A 26,389-nucleotide genomic window follows, 5' to 3' on the forward strand; every position below is an offset into this window, starting at 1 on the left:
CTTTCCCTCATTCCTCAACTTTCAATTAGGGAATCTAGGGTTTTCTAACCTCGCCGCCACCCACCATTTTGGTATGGTCCTCCGACGTGGCGGAGTTTTGGCGGTGAAGAGAGGTGTCGCTACCTTCTAGAGCCATTTTCAGACTTTTAACTTTTTGGATATGGGTTTGTGGGTTTGAAGATAGAATTGCATTTGAGTTATGGGTTGCTTCTCTGCATTTTGATTTTAAAATTTTTGATTGGGAATTGCATTTTTTTTTTAGGTTTGTGAGTTTTATTGCTGTCAATGTTTAATTTTTGATTTGGAAGTTATCATTTCAAAGTTGGAGAATGCAAATTAGGGTGTTCTTCAATTTTGTTTGGATTTTTGCAGATTTGGGACTCTTCGATTTTCTTATTTTTTTGGACTTTTTATTGTGTTCGATATTGGAAGATGAACGATTGTCGATTTTCAGGATTAACAAATTGAATCCCGAAGAGTAAGTAAAAATTGATGAAGATGATAAATTGATGAATTCATAAATTTGATGAATCTAGCAAAATAATTGGATGAGTCGAGCTTTATTTGATGGAATGGATTAATCCTAAAAATTGGATGAATTTTAAAAATAAAACACAGTATTATGTTCTCTCTCTTAATTCAAGCATTATGGCCATGTATCAGTGTACCATCAAATAAGCTTTGTTTTGCTGCACATTCAATATTCAAAATCGTAAAATAGTTGCTAAAATATTTTTATATAATATATTAATACACAGTATTTTTATATAATATATTAATTAATATTTTAATATAATTTAGGTTAATATATCGTACAGTACATAATAATGTAAATATGTTCTGGTACATTTTACTTTAATTTAATTTGAAATGCGCAGAACATTGAGGTCATGTATTAAAAATTTGTGAATTAATTTTTTACTTTTTTAGAATTATAATATATAATTAATGACTACTTTTTAAATTTAAATTTGAAAATACTGAAAGGGAGGGAGTTCAAATATTGAAAAAAGAGGCTGAAGGCTAATAGGAGTCATTCTAATATATCCACTAACTGCATTTAATAATTTAATATATAACTAATGCATAAAATTACTAATTTAGCTTTATTTGGTTGTACAAAATTTTGTTGTTTATCACTACTCTTTATTTTAGTCATTTTGTGGCTCCATTTCGTTCGGTAGCGGACAGTGGTGTATCCAAGAATTTCATTTTAGGGGTACAATAAATAATTATAGCAATTTAAATCTTCAATATCCGATCTTTTTCTTCTTTTTAATTTGTTCTCTCTATCAAAATTTTTATTTTTATTTTCAATTAAGATTATACAGATGTGAATTATTTTTAAATTAGTGTTGCTACTTCTTAAATGACATTCATTATTCAAAATAAAGGTTCATAGATTTGTATATTATAGATAAATTGTTTTAGCATTTATAGTGTGTTATCTTATTAATAATTTATCTTTTTCGTGGGTTATTTTACCAATAAATCATCATTTGGCTATTTGAGCAATGTTTCAATTATTTACAAAAAAATAGAAAATAAAAAGATAAAATACAATAGAATAGATTAAAACAAAAAGTTAATGTTAAAATTCATTAGAAAATAACTAAATGCATTATGCTTTATAAGATAAGAAATTGTTTAAAATATAAATGCGTAAAATGTATAAGATGAATTTTAAATAGAAATATATGTACAAAATAAGACGCATTAGAAGAGAAAATGAAATTCATTAAAAATAATTAAAATACTTTTCAAGAGAATTAACTAATTTGAAAAGAAATAAAATAAATGCATAATATTTTATTAGATTGCTAAAATACATAAAAAGACTTAAAATTGAAAGAGAAAAGTACAGAAAAAATGAAGAAACTAAAATAACAAGAAAAAGGGACTGAAAATCCGAGCTGAATGGGGATCGAGCTTGGGATACCAATTTGGTATAGGAAGATTCTACCGCTGGGCTAAGGTACTAACATGTTGTTGGCTCAATATATAATGCTAATATTTCATTTTGGGGTACAGTTGTACCCCCTTGCTCCTTAGTGGATACGCCGCTGGTGGCAGGTGTTGACCTGGGCGCCGGTAGAGAGAGGAATAAAGTAAGAAAGATAGAGATAGAGTAATGTAGATACTGGAATAAAATAAAAGTGATTGGATGTTTTGTTTTTTGTTAAAAAAAAGGAAAACGACTTAACTTAGTTGGAACATCTCAAAAAGGAATACGACTCAACTTAGCTGGGATGGAGGAAGTAGTTTTGTACAATAAAATATATGAACTATTAAAGATATTTGTCTATTTAAAAATATTCTATATTTATATTAATATAATATTAATTTGAACTTTTTATTAGGTATTAATATATGTAAAGAGTCGGGTATTTCATATTTGGGTACCGATTCATCGGATTGGGTTACCAAGAGTGGGTTTGGGTACCCAAAAATATATCGGATCGGGTATAGGAGGTATTTTATATGATTTTCGGGTTTGGATACATGTATCCCTCCCATAACAACGTAGATGTGTTGGTAAAGCAAGGGTCATTTTGGTATAATTCAGTTTTTTTCAGTTATCTTGCTCCTTTCATCCATGAAAAATAATCAAAATTTTTCATTTTAAGGTGTCCACGAAAAATAATCTCATTTAAAAAATGAAAAGTTTATTTCATACTTTATCCACTTTTTTACTTCTATTTCTTACTTTTTATCTTTCGCTCTCCTATTTAATATATTTTTTCTCTAATCTTTCTTACTTTACTAATTTTTCATTAAAATTCAGTGTCTTCCACAAATGAGACTATTTTTCGTGGAGGAAAAGAGTATGTGCTAGTACTTGGCTGATTCCGTACATCCAAGGGGGCCGATGTTTGTGAAATCAATTACATGTACGAAAGATCCAGATATAATCATACTAATATTGATTGAAATAAAAATTTCATTGCTCAAAATTGTGTTATGTGATTTGCATATACGCATAGCTATACAAGAGTAGGAGACGTACTAAAAATGTTGTACCGTATATTGTGCCAAAAATATCAATATGAGAAAATATCATGTTATTACTATATCAAATATTTTGATATACTGAACTACTATATACCGAAGTTTCGGTATTAAACAATCTGAAATTTTAAATACCTATATCGTACCGATTTTATGGTATATCATAATGAAATGTTGCGAAGAGTGTTATTATGTATAACTAGGGCTGGGGAAAAATACTGAAAAAATGATATATCGCTCGTATCGTATTGAAAAATATCGAAAAATTATCGAATTTTCGATACGATGCGATATCGTATCGTAAGTTTTCGATACGATAACGATATGAATTTCCTTATATCGCGATATATCGTTTTATATCGAAAATTTTTGATATATCGATATTTTCAATATATATCGATATTTTATTTTCGATATATATCGATATATCTCGAAATTTTCGATATATATCGATATTTAACGATATATCGGATTTCGGTACGATATATCGAAATATCGATACGATAACGATATGAAATTTTTTTATATCGAAAGTTCGATATATCGAAATTCGATATATCGAAACTTTCGATACGATAACGATATGAAATTCTTTCATATCGATATTTTCGATACGATACACGATACAACGTTTTCGATACGATATATCGTATCGACCCACCCCTATGTATAACGATAGTTGTTAGACTCATTCACACCTAACCTCATTAATAATTTATTGATTGTAGTTGTTGGGAGATATTTTATCAACGTATACGGAGTACTAAAAAAGACGAGTATAAAGATATGAATGGTGTTTTGGACCACTATTGGATAAGGTAACATCACATGTTCATTGGATTTAAATTTCTTGTGCCAGCCGACTCTAATTATACACGTTTGAACTAAATTAGGAATGCAATGTGGCTTATGAAGCCATTCTTGCATTTCCTTGTTTTACTTTTTGTCCGATTCAAATCTGCTGCTTCACAGTCTATCGTGGAAACCCTTCCCGGCTACGACGGAGCTCTGCCTTTCAAACTCGAAACAGGGTGTTTTTCCATTTCTCAATTCACTCTGTTTTTCTCTGTTTTACTCTGTTTAGTTGGAAAGAATTGATGTTGTTTTGTGGGATTCAGATATATTGGGGTTGGAGAGAATGATGAAGTCCAGCTCTTTTACTACTTCGTCGAGTCCGAAAACCACCCAGCTAGAGACCCTTTGCTGCTCTGGCTCATTGGCGGCCCCGGTTGCGCTGCCCTTTCCGGCTTCTTTTATGAAATCGGTCTCTTCTTTCTCTCTGTCACTATCTCACACACAAAGAAATGTAGTTTTGTGTTGGCTATTTATCCTATGTTTTCTGAGCTTGGTGGCCTATTTGTTGGATTGGTGATAATTAGAATATTTAATGTTGAAATGTAGGTCCATTGGCCTTTGATTTTGAGAACTTTGATGGAAGCTTACCTTCTCTTGTATTGAACCCATATTCTTGGACTAAGGTTTGACATATAAATAAGTTTCCATTCTTGAATTCAGCCACATTACATGATAATGGTGTTGTTAATGGTCTTAGGTTGCCAACATTATATTCCTAGATTACCCTGTTGGAGCTGGATTTTCATATTCCAACACTACAAGAGGCTACTCTTCCTCCGACACTAATTCAACCCAACATAATTACACATTTCTACGCAAGGTTGCTTTTGCTTCACATGTTTTTTTTCATTTTTGTTGTTGTTGTTGGCGATGATGAAGTTTACCTTCTTTTGCTGGTTTCAAATACAGTGGTTGTTAGCTCATCCCGAGTTTATCAAGAATCGTTTCTATGTTACTGGTGACTCTTATGGTGGCAAGATTGTTCCCATGCTTGCTCTTCAAATCGCTAAAGGTAATTGCATCTGATATAAAATATGCTTAAGATTTATTTATTTCCTTTTTTGTTTTCTCGTCATTTAAGTCGAAAACTTGCAGGAAATGAAGCTGGACTAGAGCCAATAATGTCACTCAAAGTAATGAGAGTTTGTGATTTTTTTTTATCACTGGTTTGTATGGCTAAGAAGATAGTAATTATTTTGTGGAATGAAAACAGGGCTACATTGTTGGGAATCCAGTGACATATGAAGCTCAGGATACGAATGAACAGATACCTTATGCTCACAGAATGGCACTCATTTCTGACAAACAATTTGAGGTGTTTTCGTTGTTTATTTGCGAATTTAAACTAGTGCTATAGATATTATATCTCAAGTGTTGTCTACGAACATGATGGTATTGGTGAAGTTGCTGCTCAAAGATTCTTTTATTTCGTCCTTGGCTTGATCTTCCATGTCTTGAATAATGACTTCAGCAAGCAAGAATCAGCTGCAATGGAGAGTATGTGAATCCAGATCCAAATAATGTCGAATGTTTGTTTGCTCTTTATATTATTAATCAGGTATACATCACTAATGATATTTTCCTTGCAAATGCAATTGATTTTGATGTTTTAGATGATTCTGATTGCTTTGCCTTTTAATTAAGTGCAGTGCACCAAGTTTGTCAATCATGATCAAATTCTAAACCTAATTTGCAAAGAAATCCCAACACTACCAGAAGGTGGTTTTAGAAGGTTCCTACCGTCTCTAGTAGATGATCCAATCGGCTTCCTCTCCCTCTCCAGCCAAAATGAACCACCATGCCATGTATTCCTCCACTCTGCCTGTCACATTGCCTTCATGTTATCATTGGCCTAACTCAAAGCTGTCGTATTTTGCAGAGTCACTATGTGACCTCCTACGTATGGGCTAACGATGAAACTGTGAGAGAAGCTCTACACATCAGAGAGGTACATTAGCCAACTTTTTTAATTTGAGTATAACACATTATTAAGATGTCGTTTTGCTTGAAAATCAATTAATCAGGGTATGGTACCTTATTGGACGAGATGTAACGTGAGCGTAACCTACGAAAAAGACATAGAAAGCGTTGTTGAGTATCATCAAAATCTGAGTGATAGAGGCTTCCAAGCCTTGGTGTATAGGTGAAATCAAATCTGATTCCCATTGTTTTAGTACTTGCGTATATTTTTCGACATTGTTAGTGAAGCTATACGTCTCTTTGTTTCAGCGGTGATCATGACATGAGTATACCTTATATTGCCACGTTGAAATGGATACGCAAACTGAATGTGTCCATGTATGATGAATGGAGGGCGTGGACCGTCGATGGTCAAGTTGCAGGGTGAATTTTTTGCTGTAGCAACTAATGATTGAAGCAAATATCTCATTGCTCAACATTGTGTTATGTGATTTGCAGATACACTGAGCTATACAAGAGTAAGATCAAGGAAGCTTATCTCATGTTTGCTACAATCAAGGCAAGTTAAAGATGTAATTTATTTTAAGCATTTAATTTGAAATGAAAGAAAATATTAGCATTTTTTGGATGGTTGCAATGCATATATGCAGGGGGCAGGGCATACAGCACCAGAATACAAGCCTAGAGAGTGTTTGGAAATGTTAAGAAGATGGTTATCTCTCTTCCAACTCTAAAATATTTATCATCTTCATTTCTATAATAAATTTCCATTCTTGCTTGGATTAAAGCAACGGAGTTTTCTACTTCTGTTTCTGTTTGTGTATGTTACAAAACTTGTATATCGATTTTTTGTCATCCCACTGCAGTCAAATCATTCCCCTTTAGGGTTCGTTTGGTAGAAATGCAGGGCTTTTATTAACTTCTCATATAATGGGTTTTTCCAGAATTTTAAATAGCTAATATTGCTTATAATGGCGTTTGGTAGAAATTTTTTGTAACTTAATCCATTGTTTGGTAGGGTTAGTCATTACAGTGGATAGTTATATTATGCCCCGTGAATACAAAAATGCCCCCACTTTTTAAGATGTAATGTCCCCTTTATCCTCCGTCGTCTTTGCAAATCTTCAGCTTGGCGCGGAAATCTTCTCGCATTGGCGCCAACTTCTCCCCTTTCCCTTCATATAAGCACTTGCACCATCCTTTGCTTTCATTGCAAATCCATGCTGAATAGCATCCTCCGACTGAAGTTGTTTCAATGGCTTCGAAGGGAAAGCGAAAGCTCACATGCAATGGAAGTCCGTCTGGTATCGTTGTATCTCTTTCACCACTCCTCATATGTCGGTCGTTTGCGTACACACAGCATTGCAGCAGCCTTCCCCACTACTGCGTCGTGTATTTCGCAGCAGTCTCACACTTCACAGAGATCGACCACTTGCAACCAAAATCGCACGAATTACGCAACGAAGAGTCGAAAAACTAAACTAAACTAAACATTCTTAAATACTTACTGATTGCTATGAACAAAAGGGTTTTGTCCAAGGAGAGGCCAGAGACAGTGAGCTTTTGGAGAGAGCCACGGCTTCTTGCTATTAGCAATCGGAGCATTCTATCCACGACCTCCGGCTTCCTATTTCGACTCCATTCCTCAACGTCGATCTCTTGCCAGCAGTAAGGCCCCGTGGCTGCTCGTCCCCACGATTTGCAAACTCCTGGAACAACTGTTAGAACCTCACATAGTGAGAGATTCTTGAATATTAGGCCTAGTGCATCAGGTAGTAATTCATCCCATTTTCTTGAATCCTCACCTTCCTCCGTATATATATAGATTCTTTTCCTGTGATTTGGGGGATAAAATATAAGAAAGGTTGTACAAAAAAACTAATACTACAGAATCAAGACACCATTTTTATATTGTGTTTTAAAATCAAGCTATAAGGTGGTTGTGAGTTGCAGACTTGGAAGTTTCCCTCAACCAAGAAACCTAACTCAAACAAGGTGTAAAGTAGTTATCTTTGGATCCAATTGAAGACTTAGAAGCCTAAATTTCTTCCAATCTTCAAGAATCAAATCAATTCGATCTTCAAGACTACTCTCCCCCACACTCAATTTCAGAAAATTAAGCATCACAAATGAATCGAGGGGACACTTCTTGGCACAAAGAAACAAACTTTTTACTTCAGGGCAAAATTCCAACACAAAAAAAAAAGCACCGGAATTCAAGAGCCCACATCTAAAAATTCCCCAAAAAATATCATCTTGAACAGTCATAGCCATATAGAAAGAAAATAGACCGCAGGAATCCACAGACCATGGCAACCTTATCACACAAAAAAATAAGAGCAAAGATGTAATACCATCCTACAAGAACAAAGTAAGAAATGAGAAGCAACTGTAAGGGAGTGAGTAAATAAACAACCCAGCCACATGGTTATCCTGAGCACCAACATTTCATCACAGATATGCAAATTCCACACCAGCAATCAAAAACCCTTTTCAAAAACAACATCATATACCCCTAGATCCAACTTCAGCGACAAGTCTACAGGACATGCTCACCTCCACAAATGTACAAATCAACGATTGAAGGGTGAACATCAAAGGCATACCTGTGCTGGTCCGAGACCTCGATTTACCGCCACCAAGGAGTTTCTGGTGCTCCCTCTGTGTATGAAGCGATCGAAAATTAAGAGGGCAATTTGGGCATAAAACTTCACAAGACAAGTCGGAGAAGTGGAGAAAAAATAATACCACAAATTTTGTGGGATAGTGGAATGCAAGAATCGCCGATTCTAATGTCAATATCCGCGAGATCCGGGAATTTTATGCCGGATCTTCTCACAAACTCGTCCTCTACCAAACGGTGGAGAAGATGAGATAACTTCCCCTTTTTTGGGCTTTTACATGTTTTTGTGGGCTTATAAGAGCTACCAAACGTGCCCTTATTGCAAAATCAGCACATACTCCATTAACTTATTATGTACTGTATATAAATATTTTGTCACTAATATACAGTTCAATTAATTTGGCCAAAGGAAATCTTAGATGCTTATTAATCATGACCATATATAGTGATTTCTAAAGTCACATATATTGAAAAACTAACTAACTCAATCCAATTATGAAATCAGAAATGGTGGAATGCTATGCAACAAGTAAGAAATGATAAGCCCTAGTTGAAACATGGTAATGAACAAAAAAAGCTTCATCTTTGGAGTAGATGTGTTGTAGTGTAGTTTTGATTGTTTTAAGTTTTGCTGAGAATTGATTGGGTTTTATCGACCATTCTATCTAATGTTGCATAATAAAAGTTTCAATTTTGTTAGAATATGTGGGTTATCAGATTAAATTGAATTTGCCAATTATGAAACGGTTGAAGTTATATATCCTTGATATGTTTTAAATACTCTTCCTTCTTCGTGAAAAATATGAGTATTTGGTCCGGTACGAGTTTTAGTGTATATTCGATAACGTAAGAAAGATAGAGAAATAAATGATAATGTTAGTTGAGAGTGATCTTCACATCATCAGTAGTGCAGCGTAATATTATAAATTGTAAATAAAATTATGTGAAATAGGTTAGTGGAATGTAGGTTCCACATTCCATTAACCTTTTTCACTCATTTTTCTTTACATTTCTTAAAATACGCACAGAGTCAAACGTGAACAACATTTCGCGAAAGAAGAGAGTAGTAAAAAATGCCTTTAATATGTATTACTATCAGTTTATTACTTTTCCTTTAATATGGTTTTAATATCAAATTTAATATGGTTTTAATAGCACATTGTAGTGTTAATTTACAAAGAGATATCAAATGATAGTAGTGTAAGGTGTTTATGGAATTAAATTAGAATATGCTATGGGTGAGTGCAAGCAGGGGCGAAGCCAGAAATTTGTACGAGAGGGGGCAAAAGTATAAATATATATTGATAAATAAATAAACATAAAATGATAAAGATAATAAAATTATACTTCATCCGTTCTAATTAAGTTGAGTCACTTCTTTTCTGCATTGTTTTGAAAATAATTCGCAATGAAAAATCTTATTAAATTCGCAACAGCCATTTCCACATAATTCATTTTTCTTTTGTTTCCTTCTCATTTTTCTCTATAAGTTCCAAAGCAGAGAAAGACTAACATTTGATTTTTCAATATTCAAATAACTTTTGATTTTCTCTCTAAAAACAACTAAGTATTATTAAATATTAATTAAAGTACATATTTGACTTTTCGTTTTTTTCAATGGGGCAACAAAGATTTTTCTAATAAAATATTACAGGGGCAAAGTTATTAATAATACACATATTATAATAATATATTGTATATATCTATGGATAAATGAAAAGTAGAGGTGGGGCAATTGCCCCTTGTGTATATAGAGTAGATCCGCCCCTGAGTGCAAGGTTATACTAAAATAGAATATTTTTAATTTTAAAGGACGGGCATATTACATCCGTCCTTAAAGAATAGAAACTTTTGAACGGCACGAGTTTTAGTGCACAATTAGTAAAGTAAGAGAGTGGAAAAGAAAAATAGGTAATGTTAGAGAAAGGAGAAGAAAAAGTAGTGAAATTAGTGTTAGTGCATTGTGCGGTCCACGTTCTAAAATAGTAGAAAGATTCAAAAGTTTCTATTTTAAGGAACAATCCAAAATGAAAATAATTTATATTTTTAAGAGACTGCCCAAAATGAAAATAATTTTTACTTTTAAAGGACAGAGATAATAGTTTCTATTTTTAAAGAACATAATTAGTAACTTTTATATATTATCTTTAAAAATAAAAAGTTATATCAAAATTCATAATTTTTCATCCTCTATAAACTGAGACCTAATTCGTTACTATTACACACAAAAATCTCTTCTTTTTTTTTTTTTAAGAGACTGCCCAAAATGAAAATAATTTTTACTTTTAAAGGACAGAGATAATAGTTTCTATTTTTAAAGAACATAATTAGTAACTTTTATATATTATCTTTAAAAATAAAAAGTTATATCAAAATTCATAATTTTTCATCCTCTATAAACTGAGACCTAATTCGTTACTATTACACACAAAAATCTCTTCTTTTTTTTCTACACATAATCCTTCTTATATCTAAAATTTGTTGTTTTTCTAATTTTGAGTATTAATTATGTTATCTTTAATTTCATATTCCAATTTTTGTGACTTACTGTTATTGTTTTTTTATTAGTATTTTTTATGGTACGGATAGAATAATAAATATATGGAGTATTCGCTTTGTAAGATTGTATCTCAAAATTAAATATGTACTCCCTCCGTTCCATAGTAATGGAGGCGTTTCTTTTCGGCACGGAGATTAAGAAAAATTGTGTTAGGTGAATTAAGTAAAGAGAGAGTAAAGTGAAAAATGAAAAAGGTAGAGAGATGAAGAAAGAATAAAGTAAGGGAGGATAAAGTAGGTGTGGAAAAATGTGTTGACTTTTTACTAAAAAGGGGAATAACTCTATTACTATTGAACGTATCAAAATGGCAAAATGACTCTATTACTATGAAACGGAGTTAGGGCTGGGTATTCGGTTTGTCGGTTCTCGGTTAACCGAGAACCGAACCGAAAATGTCGGTTTTCAGTTAACCGAGAACCGAAAATAACAGTTACGGTTCGGGTCCGGTCAGGAGCCCCGCATTGATGTCGGTTATCGGTTCAAACCGAGATTAACCGAACCGAAAACCGATTAATTTAAGTCCACCTATATTGTAGACTCATATTTATATGGGCTATGAGCCACATATGTATATACCAAAGCCCAAAGGCCCAAAGGAAGAGGCTTATTTTTTATAACAATGTTTTGTATTCTTATTATATTGTCAAAGTCAATGTGGGATATTTTAAGATACATAAGTGATTTTGTGGGTTTATGCAATTTTCTTAAATGCATGTTTTTTAATGAAGGTGAACAGAAGTTGAGGCATAATTTAAATTTAAATTTAAATAATACAAATAGATTAACATGATTGTTTTATAGTTTATAAATTGATTTTTATTTTATTTTATGAGATGTTGGCAAATAGTTTCAGCCTTGCTTGTTAATTTCTTTTTCATTTTTGAATTTCCTTTTCGATTTTCTTAGAATAATATTTCCACAAAATCCTTAATCCTAGATTCTATAAATATTAGCCGAGATTAATAGATTACAATTATTAAATATTTTTAGAAGTTTCTATATGGAGTAGCTATTAAATAACTAGTATATATAAAAAATAATTTAGCCAACATATTTACAACTATGAGTAAAGTTTCGTGGACTACATTGTACATAAGAAATAATTAGATTATATGCAATAAATTTGTAAATAAGTATAGAGAATGATAAGGATAAAAGATAAAAAAAAATATGTTGATTGTCCCACAACGTTCTATCAACAGAGAAAGGAGAGAATAGACTATTATAAAAAGAAGAAAATAGAACAAGGATTTACCAATAATCCGTCAATGCATTGATTGGCTGTATCCTACTTCAAATCTCATGGAACAGCATAATTAAGTAAAAATTTTCAGTAATTTTCGGTTCCATCGGTTAATGGTTAACCGTTCGGTTCTAACTGAACTAACTGACTACTTGTTGGTGCCGGTTTTGTTTTTTGGTTGGGAACCGAAATATTGTCGGTTAATTGACTTGTCGGTTCGGTTAGTAACCGAATCGACTGAATCCCAGCCCTAAACGGAGGGAGTAGTATGTTTGGTTTATAAAATTTATTCCTATAATTCAATCCTAGATGAATAATCATGGGACAATTAGCCATAGCTAACTCCTTTCAACTAAAATAATCTCATAATTAAATTCTAAAGTATATCTTGATACTATTTTATATAGAAAACGACACCATTATACCGTATGTATTATCACTGGTGGACCCAAGTAACAGAGAGGAGGGGCTAAAGCACTCAATAAAATTATTTTTTCAACTTTTTTCTATTAATATTTTTTAAAAATTTATTCAAGTTTAGTACAAATTATTATGTAAAAGTCCTATAAATAATTTAAATCACTCAAAAATATAATTTAAAATAAAATTTAGAAATTCCAATTCCTATTGGTAAATATTTCTGCGTCGGCCTGGGAGTATAGATATAGGTATCAAAATGGGGATGGTGATTATGTGGTATATTAGGCGATGGATGTATGTTGCCACGTCACACGTTCCAAGCCACACAATATCCACTCAGTATATCATAGTCATGAATCAAGACCAAATTTTGGCAGTACGGTATGGAAAAATGACCACATGAGATTGATGCTTACAATATAGTAATACCTCCAGTAATGTTATACTTGAAGCTTCAGAATCCATCTTTTAACTTAACTTTAGTATGACATTAATTCTTCGGTAAGAAAATTCACTATCCAAAAAATGATAATAATTAGAAATAATAAAATAAATAAATTAAAAAGAAGTAAAAAACACTTTAAAAATTTATTGTGAGACAAATAGAAAATATAAAAAAAATATTAAATATATTAAAAGAATTAAACTTTATAAGAAAATAAAGAAAAGATAAGAAAATTTATTAGATTAATTGAATATTTAAAAAATTCGACATGTTTCTACACAAGGTTGCTTTTGCTTGACATGTTTTTTAATTTGTTGGTTATTGTTATTGTTGTTATTGATAGCGATGATGAAGTTTAACTTCTTTTGTTGGTTTCACTGTCATGAATATGAATACATAGCTCATCCTTATAGTTTATCAAGAATCTATGTTACTGGTGACTCTTATGGTGGTAAGATTGTTTTCATAATATATGACTGTTAATTTTTGTCGATTTCAAAAAGGTGACAGATTGTGAAATCAATCAGATAGGGATTTAAAAGAGTTAGGAGTTCATTGAATGCTAAACTTGGTTGGTCCACTGGCCTTTGTAGAGTAATTTCGTATACATCCTCTTCGTCCCACTTTAGGAGTTTCGGTTGAGTTTGACACGAGTTTTAAGAAATATAAAGGAAAGTTAGTGAAAAAAGATAGTGGAATGTGGGTCCTACTTTTATATATTAGTTTTATAATAAAAGGTGAGTGGAAAAAGGTGAGTGGATTGTGGGGTCTATTACCAACGGTGGCGTATCCACTAAGGTACAAGGGGGTACAACTGTACCCCCAAAATGAAATATTACCATTATATCTTATATTCACCGAGTCATCTGAAATTGAAGCTTCTAACATATACAGATTTTCCTTCAACTTCAAACCTTTAGCCAATATCAGGGACCCTTTGCTGATCTTCCATTTTCCATCAACAAAGTTATTTCCATAGCCATCACTATCAAGTCTCCCAATGGAAATCAAGTTCAGTCGAACATCTGGAGCATGTCTAACATCTCGAAGTAGCACTGTAGAACCATTCTTCATTTTCAAATGAATATTTCCAATGCCAATAACTTAGTAAGACCACTGTCGCCCATCCTCAAAGGACTAAAGTCACCTACAGTGTAAATGCTGAAAAACTCTCTTATGGGAGTAACATGGATTGCGGCACCGGAGTCACCAACCCAACATATATCAGAAGAGACCAAATTGATATCATGGTCATCAGAAAACAATGATAAGATCATCACTTGTAGCAGTAGCAACACGGTCAGTACTATATTCTTCAGACTTGACTTCTCTGCATCCTTATTATTTCCATTCTTTTTGTTCTTCAAAGACCAATAATTTTTCTTGATATGACCTGGTTTGTGGAAATAATGACACTCAACATCCTTGTATTTGGATGATCTAGACTTGCTTCTACTCCTTCCACTATTACCTTGACCTCTATTTGGATTTCTCCCCCTCTGCTCTGTAAACAAGACTTCATTCTGCGACGATGTGCCCTGAGTCTTCCTTCGAATCTCTTCATTGAGAATTCCATTCTTGGCATAATCAAATGACATTTTTTCATCAGAAGTAGAGTTAGTGTGCGAGACTCAAAATGTCTCCCAAGAGTCAGGCAAAATATTCAGTAACCATAAGCCAAGTATCTCGTCCTCAAAAGTAACACCAACACTAGACAATTGATTTAACACGCCTTGAAACTCATTCACATGATTCGATATAGACGAGTCTTCAGAGTATCTCAAATTAATCAACTGTTTCAACAGATAAAGTTTGTTGTTACCTGTCTTGGAGGCGTACAGCTTCTCAAGAGTATTCCAGAGTGTCTTCGCATTTTTTTCATTTTCAACAAGATTGCGAACATTGTCGTCCACCCACATTCGGATATAACCACACACCTGTTCATGCTCAAAAGCCCAATCTTCATCATTCTTTGACTGCGGCTTCTCAGAGGCGAACACAGGTTGATGCAAACTTCTCACAAATAAAAGATCTTTGATCTTGCCCTTCCAAATGTGATAATTCATTCCATTCAAGGAAACCATGGCTCTTGATACCACTCTATTGGGAGGAATGGCCTAATTCTGAGGCGCAACGGATAAACAAACCTCCCTAATTGCAAGAATATGATAGGAGCACAATATAATAGAAACTAATGTGGACGAATCAATAATATGATAATGAGAAAACGATAATGAAAATATCAACACCAAGATTTTACGTGGAAAACTCTCTTCAATGTGAAGAGATAAAAACCACGAGACACACCGGTCTACCAAATCCACTATCACCAAGGAGAGAATACAAGCAAGAAGTTTACAATGATATCTAATCCTTAACAACACAACGAAGGCACTAGATAATCAATACAACTTCAAAATAGATGAAATAAACATCTCAAGAACTGTAGTCACGTTCAGAAATTTATAACTAAAGATCTAACCGTTCAAATTCAATTTCCTTCGGTCAGAATGAAGAACAACCACGAGTCTTCTACCTCCAGTTAAAATTTTAAGTCGATCGGACAACGTTTGGACCCCCGATCGAGACAAAACCCGAGACTGCGCAGTGCAGAAACTTGGAGAACACTCTTTTACCCCTCCTTTCCTTCTACACGTTTCTCTCTCTTTCTTCTCTCAATTGTGGCGGCTCCTACACACATGATAGGTATTTATAAGTTCTCCATTGATCTATTTATGTAAATAAATGGGCCAATAATATTTGAGTCTTTTTTCCATAATTTGGGAGCCCTAACCCAACATAAAACTTGTACTATTTCGTTAGTCGAATCATTCCCCTTCATTTCAAAAAAAACAACATATAGGACAATTATTTAGTTGAATGTTGCAAGGGCATGGAATCAATCCAACGATCATCATCGAAACAATAATTAACAAATGTTTATGGATCTGATGGTTAACATTTATGGAAAGGCCACCATGTTACTTCCGTTGCCTACGTTAACACACTCACACACACAATGATGAGTGATGTCATTTTATGTTGAAACATTATCCATCTAAAGAATTAACTAGGGTTTCATAATGACTGTGAGAAATTCAACGAAGTTTAGCCGTTTTCATGAAAAGTATTAACAATTTCATTTTTAGTCCGTTACTAAAAAATATAAACTTTCTAATTTTAGAATCCAACTACTAATAATGTGGACCTCATTCTTCACTAAAACTACTTTCACTACTACCTCTCTCACATCTCTCTTACTTTACCAATTTGTGATTAAAATTCATGTCTAATCAAAAGTTTATACTCCTACTTTCCACGGACATAGGGTGTATATGTGATTTGAATAAAAATAGTTACTTCCATGCATAGAAGCATAGTCTTTACAGTCTTTTTTTTAGTTTTTAAATTCATCTAGTATTAATATTACTCCTAATAGGTGTGAAACTCATAAATAGTGCAAATAACTAAATTTAAACTAGTGCTATTGATATTATACCTCAAGTGTTGTCTACGAACATGATGGTATTGGTGAAGTTGCTACTCAAAGATGCTTTCATTTCGTTCTTGGCTTCATCTTCCATGTCTTCAATAATGACTTCAATGAGCAAGAATCAGCTGCAACGTAGAGTATGTGAATCCAGATCCCAATAATATCGAATGTTTATTTGCTCTTTATATTATTAATCAGGTATACATCACTAATGATATTTTCTTTGCAAATGTCAATTGATTTTGATGTTTTAGACGACCCTGATTGCTTTGCCTTTTAATCAAGTGCAGTGCGCCAAGTTTGTCTATCATGATCAGATTCTGGACCTAATTTGCAAAGAAATCCCAACACTACCATAAGACGGTTCTAGAAGGTTCCTACCGTCTCTAGTAGATGATCCAATCGGCTCCCTCTCCCTCTCCAGCCAAAATGAACCACCATGCCATGTATTCCCTAGAGAGTGTTTGGAAATGTTAAGAAGGTGGTTATCTCTCTTCCCACTCTAAAATCTTTTTCATCTTCATTTCTATAATACATTTCCATTCTTGCTTGGATTAAAGCACTGGAATTTTCGATTTCTTTTTCTGTTTGTGTATGTTACAAAATTCGTATATCGATTTTTTTTCATCCCACTGTAGTCAAGTCGTTCCCCTTTATTGCAAAATCAACAAATACTCCATTCAATTATTAAGCATATAAAGATTTTGTCACTAATAAACAGTTAAATTAATTTGGCCAAAGGAAATCCTAGATGCTTATTAATCATGACCATATATAGTGATTTCTAAAGTCACATATATTGAAAAACTAACTAACTCAATCCAATTATGAAATCAGAAATGGTGGAATGCTATGCAACAACGTAAGAAATGATAAGCCCTAGTTGAAACATGGTAATGAACAAAAAAAGCTTCATCTTTGGAGTAGATGTGGTGTAGTGTAGTTTTGACTGTTTCATGCTGAGAATTGACTGGGTTTTTTAGATCATGCTATCAAATGTTACAGAATAAAAGTTAACAATTTTGTTAGAAAATGTGGGTTATCAGATTAAACTGGATTGTGGGGTTCATGTTCTAAAATATTAGAATTATTCAAAAGTTTTATTTTTAAAGGACGGCCCAAAATGGAAATAATTTCTAGATTTTTAATGGACAAAGATAGTAGTTTCTATTTTTAAAGAACAATATTTATAATTTTTATATATAATTTTTAAAAAATAAGAAAGTTATATCAAAATTCATAATTTTTCATCCTCTATAAACTGAGATCTAATTTGTTATTACACACAAAAATCTCTTCTTCTTCTTTTTCTGCACATATAATCCTTCTTATATCTACAATTTGTTGTTTTTCTAATTTTGAGTATTAATTATGTATCTTTAATTTCATAGTCCAATTTTTGTAATTTACTGTTATTGTTTTTTTAATTTATTAGTAGTATTTTTTATGGGACGGATACAATAATAAATATAGGGATTGTTCGATTTGTAAGATTGTATCTCAGAAATATGTAATGTGTTTGGTTTATGAGATTTGTTCCCATAATTCAATTCTAAAATAGATAATCATGGGATGATTAGTAGTATCAAATTTTTTCCAACTAAAATAATTTAACAACTCAATCTTAAATTATATCTTGGTACTATTATCTAACAAATGACACCATTATAATGTATTAGTGTACTTTGGAGTATAGGTATCAAAATGGGTGTATTTTTGCGATGGATGTATGTTGTCACGTCACACGTTACAAGCCACACAATATCCACTCAGTATATCATAGTCATGAATCAAGACCAAATTTGGGTAGTACGGTGATAACAAATGAACACATGAGAATGATGCGTCAATACAGTTGTCTCTCAACATGTTCACATTCTTCGGAGAGTAGATGTATTGATAAACATCACAAGGGTCATTTTGGTAAAATTTCAATTTTTTTTCTAGCTATTTCGTTCTTCCTTTGACATTGAAAATATAGTAATCCCTCGTTAACCCATTCTACGAAAAATAATCTTATTATAAAAATGGAAATTTTATTTCTTTATCTTATCCGGTCTTTTCCATCTGTTTTTTTACTTTTCCTCTATCTTGTTTAGAGAATCTACATCGTGCTCTTGCGCCCGTGCTCTTGCACCAGAGCACAATGTGGGTCCAGACCGACTTTTATTAAATTTTAATTCCCTCTCTTCAACAAGAGCACAACATCCATACATGTGCTCTTCAGCAAGGCATCTTCGTACACTATTCACGTGTTTACTATTCTATTATTCAATTTAAATATCAATTACTAAAATATTTCTACAATATTTTAATGCATTAAAAAAACCTGAAATACTATTACAAATTACTAAAAAATAATATTAAAAAAGTACATAATTAAAAGGGATATTGGCATCTAATATCATGAAATTTTCAAAAAGTTGAATTTTTCCCACGAACTTTAAATTTGGCAAATAATATCACGAACTTTACCCGAGTTTATTTTTTTCTACGAACGAAAAAATTTGATCCCACGACCTAACTGAGTGTTGTCGAGTATCATCAAAAGCTGAGTGATAGAGGCTTCCAAGCCTTGGTGTATAGGTGACCTCAAAATTTGATCCCACGGTCTGTAAACTCATTTACATGTTTTTGACAACTTTAGTGAAGCTATTCAGCTGATCTTTGTTTTTGACATGACTGTACCTTACATTGCCACGTTGAAATGGATACGCAAACTGAATGTGTCCGTGAATGATGAGTGGAGGGCGTGGACCGTCGATGCTCAAGTTGCAGGGTGAATTTTGCTACTCTAGCAACTGATTATTGAAGTAAAAATCTCATTGCTCAACCTTGTGTGTTATATGATTTGCATATACACAGAGCTATACAAGAGTAAGATCAAGGAGGCTTACCTCATGTTTGCTACAGTCAAGGCAAGTTAAATATGCAATATTTTTATATATTTAATTTGAAATGAAGTAAAATATTAGTAACATATTTTTATGGTTGCAATGTATATATGCAGGGGGCAGGGCATACAGCACCAGAACACAAGTCTAGAGAGTGTTTGGAAATGATAAGAAGATGGCTATGTCTCTTCCTACTCTAAAATCGCACCCATCTTCATTTCTAAAATGAATTTCCTTTCTTGCTTGGATTAAAGCACTTGGAATTTTCTATTCTGTTTGTGTATGTTACTAAACGTGAATTTTTTATTTTTTCATCGTCTCACGGTAGTTGAATCATTCCTCTTTTTTTTGCAAAAATCAAAACATTTTATTGTTTCTTCAATTATTTATTTTATTCTGCTGATATATGTTATGTAATTTTCCATTCTCTTATTATGTACATACAGATTTTGCATCTAATAAACAGTTATATTAATTTGTCCAAACGAAATCTCAGATGCTTATTAAACATGAGTGATCTAACAATGGATGGATTGAAAAACTAAATAACTCAATCCAATTCTGTTATCAGTAATGGTGGAGTGCTCTGCTACAATGCAAGAAATGAGAAGCCCTAGTTGAATAATGGTAATGAACAAAGAAAGCTTCTTCTTTGGAGTGGATGTGTTGTAGTGTAGTTTTGATTCAATTTGTTTTAAGTTTGGTGAGAATTGATTGAGATTTATAGACCATTCTATCGAATGTTGCATAATAAAAGTTTCAAATTTGTTAGAATATGTTGGCTATCACATTAAATTGGGTTTGCTAATTATGAATCGGTTGAAGTTGATATCTCTCCTTAATTTTTCTTTAATATATGGATTTGATCAAACAAATAGTAAAAAGTGCCTTTAATAGTTTATTACTATGCCTTTAATATGGTTTTAATATCAAATTGTAGTGTTAATTTACAAAGAGATAACATACCATGATAGTGTCACTGTGTAAGGGGTCTCTCTTCTTAATTTTCACTAAATATTGTTCAATATAATCTCTCTCTCTCTCTCTCTCTCTCTCTCTCTCTCTCTCTCTCTCTCTCTCTCTCTCTCTCTCTCTCTCTCTCTCGCTCTCTCTCTCGCTCTCTCTCCTAGATCATGGTAGTCAGTTGGCCAAATGAAACAAGTGGTCTTGCAGTTCACTTTTTTTTTATTGGCAAATAAGTTGTGTCAGTTGTCGCAATTTATCGACAAATATTTTATTTATTATTTAAATATTATCACCATCTATCAAAATTAGTAAAAAAAATTAAAACAACATAGATTTTATTACACAGATGGTAAAGTAAGAAAGAGATAATTTTTTTTTTATTAAAGTACTACTTCCGTCGTCCTATAAAAAATATCACACTTGTGGGACGACACGGGATTTTAGAATATTTTGTTTTGTGTGTTAAATGGAGAGAAAAAATATAATTTTTATATTAACGTGAGAGATAATATTTTCCAAAAATAAAAATATGACATTTTTTTTGGAACAAATTAAAAAGGAAAGTGTGACATATATTATGAGACGGAAGGAGTATTATTTATAGATAATGTATAAATCTCATCTGTTTAGAAAGAGAAATTTTTTCTAATAAAAAAGTCTAAGTTTAATAGATGGGCCAAAATGGACGAAAAAATCTTTTTTTTTTCAGCACATAATCCTTCTTACATTCTACCATTTGTTATTTCTTTAATTTTTAGTATTAATTATGTTTCTTTAATTTAATATTCCAATTTTGGTAATTTAGTGTTTTTGTTTATTTGTTTATATTTTTAGTTTGTCATTTTTTATGTTTTTATATAAATTTTGCATTAATAATATTTTCTATTAATACGAATAATAATATAAAAATATATATAAAATGAAATGGTCGAATGGTCATTATAAAATTATTAAAAAATACTCCCTCCATCCCAAGATAAGTGATCTACTTCTTTTGGGCACGGGATTTAAAGAATGGTATTTAAATAAGTTAAAGTGGAGAGAGTAAAGTATGAGAGAGAGAAAAATAGAGGAGAGAAGAGAGAAGAGAGAATAAAGTAAGAGAGATGACTTTTTGCTAAAAATGGAAATAGGTCACTTATAGTGGGACACCCCAAAAAGGAATACAAGTCACTTATTTTGGACGGAGGGAGTATATAATTGGATTGAATAAATATTGATAATATAATAGATGTAAAAACTAATTAATTATTAAAAAAATATTAATTAACTTGAGCTGGAATTTTTTGTACTCACACATATCTATAAAAATAAAGAGATATACAAAAATAAATGTAATTGAAGTATTATTAGTGGAAAATGGGGCAATCATTAGTGAGAAAGAAGTTACTAAAAATAAAAACTACCAATTTTTTTGGGACAGACTTAAATAAATATAGTCTTTATTTTTATGGAACAGAATGAGTATTAAACATATTTTATTGGTATACTTGGAGTACACGTATAACACTGGTGGATTCTAGGGGGGGAGGGGTTTCTGCCCTCTCCCTGGCCGTCCGAAAAGCCTAAATATCGCTTAGGTTCAAGCCATAAATAGGAAATCGACCCCTCCATTGATAGAAAAATAAGGATTTTCGATAAATATTGTATTAAAGTTAGTAAGCACGTGGTTGAGTCGTTTGTCTTTTAATTGAGAAGTCTGTGGATCAAGCCTCATTAAGAGCATTTTTTCTTCTCCTAACCTTTCTTTTTTTATTTTATCAATTCATATCGCTTCTTATTATCAAATCAAACCATAAAATACTTATGAATCTATAGTTTTTTATTCTCTCGTCCCTCATTAGGAGTCACACTTCCGTTTCTGCATTCTTTTATAAAAATGATAATAAATATTTAAAGTGGAGAAATGGTAAAGTAAGAGAGAGAATGATGTAGAGAAGACTTTTGACTCAACTTTATTTTATCCAAATAATACCCGCAAGTGTACGGGGTTATCGTAGCAAATAGCAAGCAAGAGTATATCGTATCCCACAGAGACAATTTAGTGTAAACCCAAGTACCACGAACAAATTTCAACTACTATCCAGACAATCGAGAATTTTGGTTTTAAACTAACAACTACTAAAAACACATAAAATCAGAGATTAAAATAAAGCACTTAAACAAGAAAACAATTAAGCAAGTTGTAGAAAATGATAGAGAAATATGCAGAATTCAAGGATCCGATTCACAACTCATAGCCTAAAAACCTATTTACCATTTAAAGTCTCCAGAATTGTTGAATCAATCACAAATATAGATAAACCCCCTCCCGAGGTGAGAAATCCGTAGATTGGGTGTAATAATTGAAGTCTCCTTCTAATTCTTAGACCTAACTCCTAATAGTTCGATTAGATTAAAGATCCCACTCAAAACCTCAACTCTCCCGAGTTTTATTGAATTAAGGTGTGAATTATTCTTCTTTCAAGGTTAAATATTTCATCTCTCGATTACTCTAAGAAACCCTACACCCCCAATTGGTGATCAAGTAATTGTTAGGAACAAGCACAAGAATAATTCAAACAATTGCAAGAGCAAGATAAAAACGAAGTCAATTGGATTAAAACTATGAATCAATGCATCTTCACCAAGAATTCGACATGAAAAGTTTAGCTACTCATATTTGTGGAAGATAACAAAAAGAAACTATGAAAAACAGTGGAAATCATGATGCGAATCGCAATTGGCGGATGAATTGAAGCTTGAATCTTCAATCTTCTTCAAAGAGTTCTTCACAAAGAGAGAGCGTGTGTTTTTTCGCTTGTCGAGAATGTCTAGAATTGACCTAATTTTTCCTTCTTTTCTCTTCAAAAAATTGTGTTTTAGCTCTAAAAAACGCCAAAATGACGGACCCGGCCGGGTGGAATTAATCCACTGGAAATTCACCCGGCCGGTTGAAAGTTTCTGGACTCTCGCAGGCTTAAGAATGCCACCCAGCCGGGTGGAATTATAGGGTAATAATTCACCCGGCCGCGTGAGATTTTCTAGACAGCGTAGTGTTTTTATAACGTCCATAATTTCTTTTAGCGAACTCCGATTGAGGCGTGCGAGATACCCACGCGAAGCTATTTCGAAGACGAAGAGATTGATATGCATTAGGGGCTGATTGGACTTCAAAATCTCCAGTAAATATTGTCTCAAACCAAGGTTGCTGCACATCCACATATTTTGTACCTTTTTCTACACATTCTTAACAAAATGGTCAACATACCAACATAATAGAGAAGTAGATATAAACACGCCTAATAATAGACGAAATATGCTCAAATTCATACAAAACCACCCTCTAAAACCATGTAAAATCCAAGTATGTCAACTTTTCTCTACATTATTCTCTCTCTTATTTTACCATTTCTCCACTTTAAATATTTATTATTATTTTTATAGAACGAGTGCAGAAACGAAAGTGTAACTATTAATGGGGGACGGAGGGAGTATATTATATTGTTATACTTAATACTTATTTTTTAGTTAAATAATATTTTTAATATTAGTTATTTATTACTTCATCCGTCCCATAATAGATGACATACTTGAATGGTATGAGATTTTTGGAGATGTTGTTTTGTGTATTAGGTGGAGAGAGAAAATAGTATATTTATATTAATATGAGAGAGTTTTTTTTATAAAAAGAAAATATAATATCTTTTGTGGGACAAACTAAAAATAAAAGTATAACATCTATTATGGGACGGAGGGAATACTATACAGTACTTATTTTATGTGATCTTTATTGCATCTTGTTACTTGTATATCAAAATATAAATTTAAAATATTTATGGGATCTAAATGTTTACAATTTTACCTAAATTACTTTTGTACTTTTATATGATTTAATATATTATTTAATTTAATAATTAAAAATTATAAGTAGTTAATTTTAGATTAAAGTCCATTTTTGGTCCCCTACATTAAGTTTGTGACCTTTTGGTCCCAAACAATATGTTTTGGTCCAAACTTAACCCTTTTTCGTTAAAACTAATGGTCAAACATGTTTGACCAAATTAATGACTTAATTATAATCTAATCAACCTAATTAATTTAATATAAAAATTTATAAAATATTTTTTACTTAAAAAATAAAAATGAATTAAAATTAAAAAACTATTTAAAATAAAAATTGACTTATTTGTTTCTAAGTAAGAGATAGCTGTCTCTTATTTTATGAAAATACTACTCCCGCCGTCCCGGAGTATTAGACTCACTTCTTTTGGGCACATGATTTAAGGAATTGATATTTAAATAGTTAAAGTGGAGAGAGTAAAGTATGAGAGATGGAAAAAATAGGAGAGATAAGAGAGAAAAAAGTAGGTGGAGAATAAAATAAGATAGATGCTTTTTGTAAAAAAAGGAAATGAGTCTAATATGTTGGGACATCTCAAAAAGGAAAGTTGGTCTAATACCTTGGGATGGAGGGAGTAACATTTACGGGACTTTATATAAAATAAAATTATCATTTACGGGACCATGCTTCTCTTCGACCATCCTCAAAAAGCAAACAATATTTTATGATATTTTCAATATAAAATTAACATTTACGCGACCATACTTTTTTCGATCCATCCCCAAATATCAATCAATGTTCCATGTTATTTTTGGGTGAAGTCCCGTAAATGTTTTTTTCATTAAGTAAGAGGTAGTTTTTATATTTTAATTTAGAATAATAATTGATTAAGTTAATTAGATTATAATGAAGTCAATTCTTTAACTAAGTAAATTTTTGTTTAATAATAATCAATTATTATTTTAAGTAAAAAAATATTTATCAATTTTAATATTAAATTAATTAAGTTAATTATGTTAATTTTTTTATAATTAAGTTATTAATTTGGTCAAACACATTTGAGCGTAATTTTAAGCGGAAAAAGTTAAGTTTGGACTAAAACATATTATTTGAGACCAAAAGATCACAAACTTAATGTAGAGAACCAAAAAAAATTTTAGATTAAATGTAGGGGATAAAAATGAAGTTGGACTAGAGCCTATAATGTCTCTCAAAGTAATGGCAGTTCTTAAAATCTTATTTTCTTCTTATTTGTTTTCTTGACATTGGTTCTCTATGCCTAAGAAGATAGCTATTTTGTGGAATGGGAACAGGGCTATATTATTGGGAATTCACTAACATATGAAGCTCAGGATACGAATGAAAAGATACCTTATGCTCACAGAGTGGCACTCATTTCAGACAAACAATTTGAGGTGCTTTCGTTGTCTATTTGCGAATTTAAACTAGTGTTATAGTCTTTTTGCCCTTTGCTTGGTCTTCCATATCTTGAATAATGATTTCAGCGAGCAAGAGTCAGCTGTAACGGAGAGTATGAGAATCCAGATCCACATAACATTGAATGTTCATTTGCTCTTTATAGTATCAATCAGGTATAAATTACTAATGATATATTCTTGGCATATGTCAATTGATTTTGATGTTTTAGACAATGGTGATGGCCTTTTAATCAAGTGCAGTGCATCAAGCTTATCAACGATGGTCATATTCTAGAGCCAAAATGCAAATTCCTATCACCAAAACCAAGTGGTTCTAGAAAGTTCCAACCGTCTCAATTAGACGATCCAATCGACATCCTCTCCCTCTCCAGCGGAAGTAAACTAACATGCCGCGTATAACTCCACTCTGCCTATCACATTGTCTCCATGTCATCATCGAGCTTAACCCAAAGCTGCCATGTTTTGCAGTATATGAGATATGCGACCTCCTATGTGTGGGCTAATGACGACTGTGAGAGAAGCTCTGCACATCAGAGAGGTACATGAACCAACTTTTTGAATTTGACTATAACAACACATTATTAAGGTGGTGTTGTGCTCACATTATTAAGGTGTTGTTGTGCTCAAAAGTTAATCAATCAATCAATCAGGGAACAGTACCTGATTGGATTAGATGTAACCTGAGCTTGAGCTACGAAA

General features: G+C 32.2%; 1 protein-coding gene and 1 long non-coding RNA gene across 2 annotated transcripts; one reads left to right on the forward strand and one right to left on the reverse strand.

Moving 5' to 3' along the window:
* The first annotated feature begins 3,870 nt into the window (after positions 1-3,870).
* On the forward strand, positions 3,871-6,587 carry LOC125223662 (serine carboxypeptidase-like 11). Its single transcript, XM_048126909.1, has 14 exons — positions 3,871-4,040; positions 4,128-4,273; positions 4,411-4,487; positions 4,562-4,684; positions 4,774-4,876; positions 4,960-4,997; positions 5,078-5,179; positions 5,336-5,422; positions 5,514-5,669; positions 5,744-5,812; positions 5,889-6,007; positions 6,094-6,207; positions 6,283-6,343; positions 6,435-6,587. Exons 1-14 carry the CDS (start codon positions 3,910-3,912, stop codon positions 6,516-6,518), a joined length of 1,410 nt encoding a protein of 469 aa, XP_047982866.1. The 5' UTR covers positions 3,871-3,909; the 3' UTR covers positions 6,519-6,587.
* Positions 6,588-6,761: 174 nt separating this feature from the next.
* Positions 6,762-8,698, reverse strand: LOC125223666. Its single transcript, XR_007176757.1, has 4 exons — positions 8,533-8,698; positions 8,391-8,445; positions 7,293-7,618; positions 6,762-7,215 (listed from the first exon to the last, which is right to left on the reverse strand). It is a non-coding gene; the product is annotated as an uncharacterized LOC125223666 (long non-coding RNA).
* Between the last annotated feature and the right edge of the window lie 17,691 nt (positions 8,699-26,389).

The sequence above is a fragment of the Salvia hispanica genome, chromosome 4 (assembly GCF_023119035.1).
Source record: "Salvia hispanica cultivar TCC Black 2014 chromosome 4, UniMelb_Shisp_WGS_1.0, whole genome shotgun sequence".
NCBI lineage: Eukaryota > Viridiplantae > Streptophyta > Magnoliopsida > Lamiales > Lamiaceae > Salvia > Salvia hispanica.

Coding starts and splice junctions, on each gene's coding strand:
- LOC125223662 (XM_048126909.1), top strand. CDS start 3,910: ATGTGGCTTATGAAGCCATTCTTGCATTTCCTTGTTTTACTTTTTGTC. Junction 4,488..4,561: donor ACCCATATTCTTGGACTAAG/GTTTGACATATA, acceptor TAATGGTCTTAG/GTTGCCAACATTATATTCCT. Junction 4,685..4,773: donor ATTACACATTTCTACGCAAG/GTTGCTTTTGCT, acceptor TTTCAAATACAG/TGGTTGTTAGCTCATCCCGA.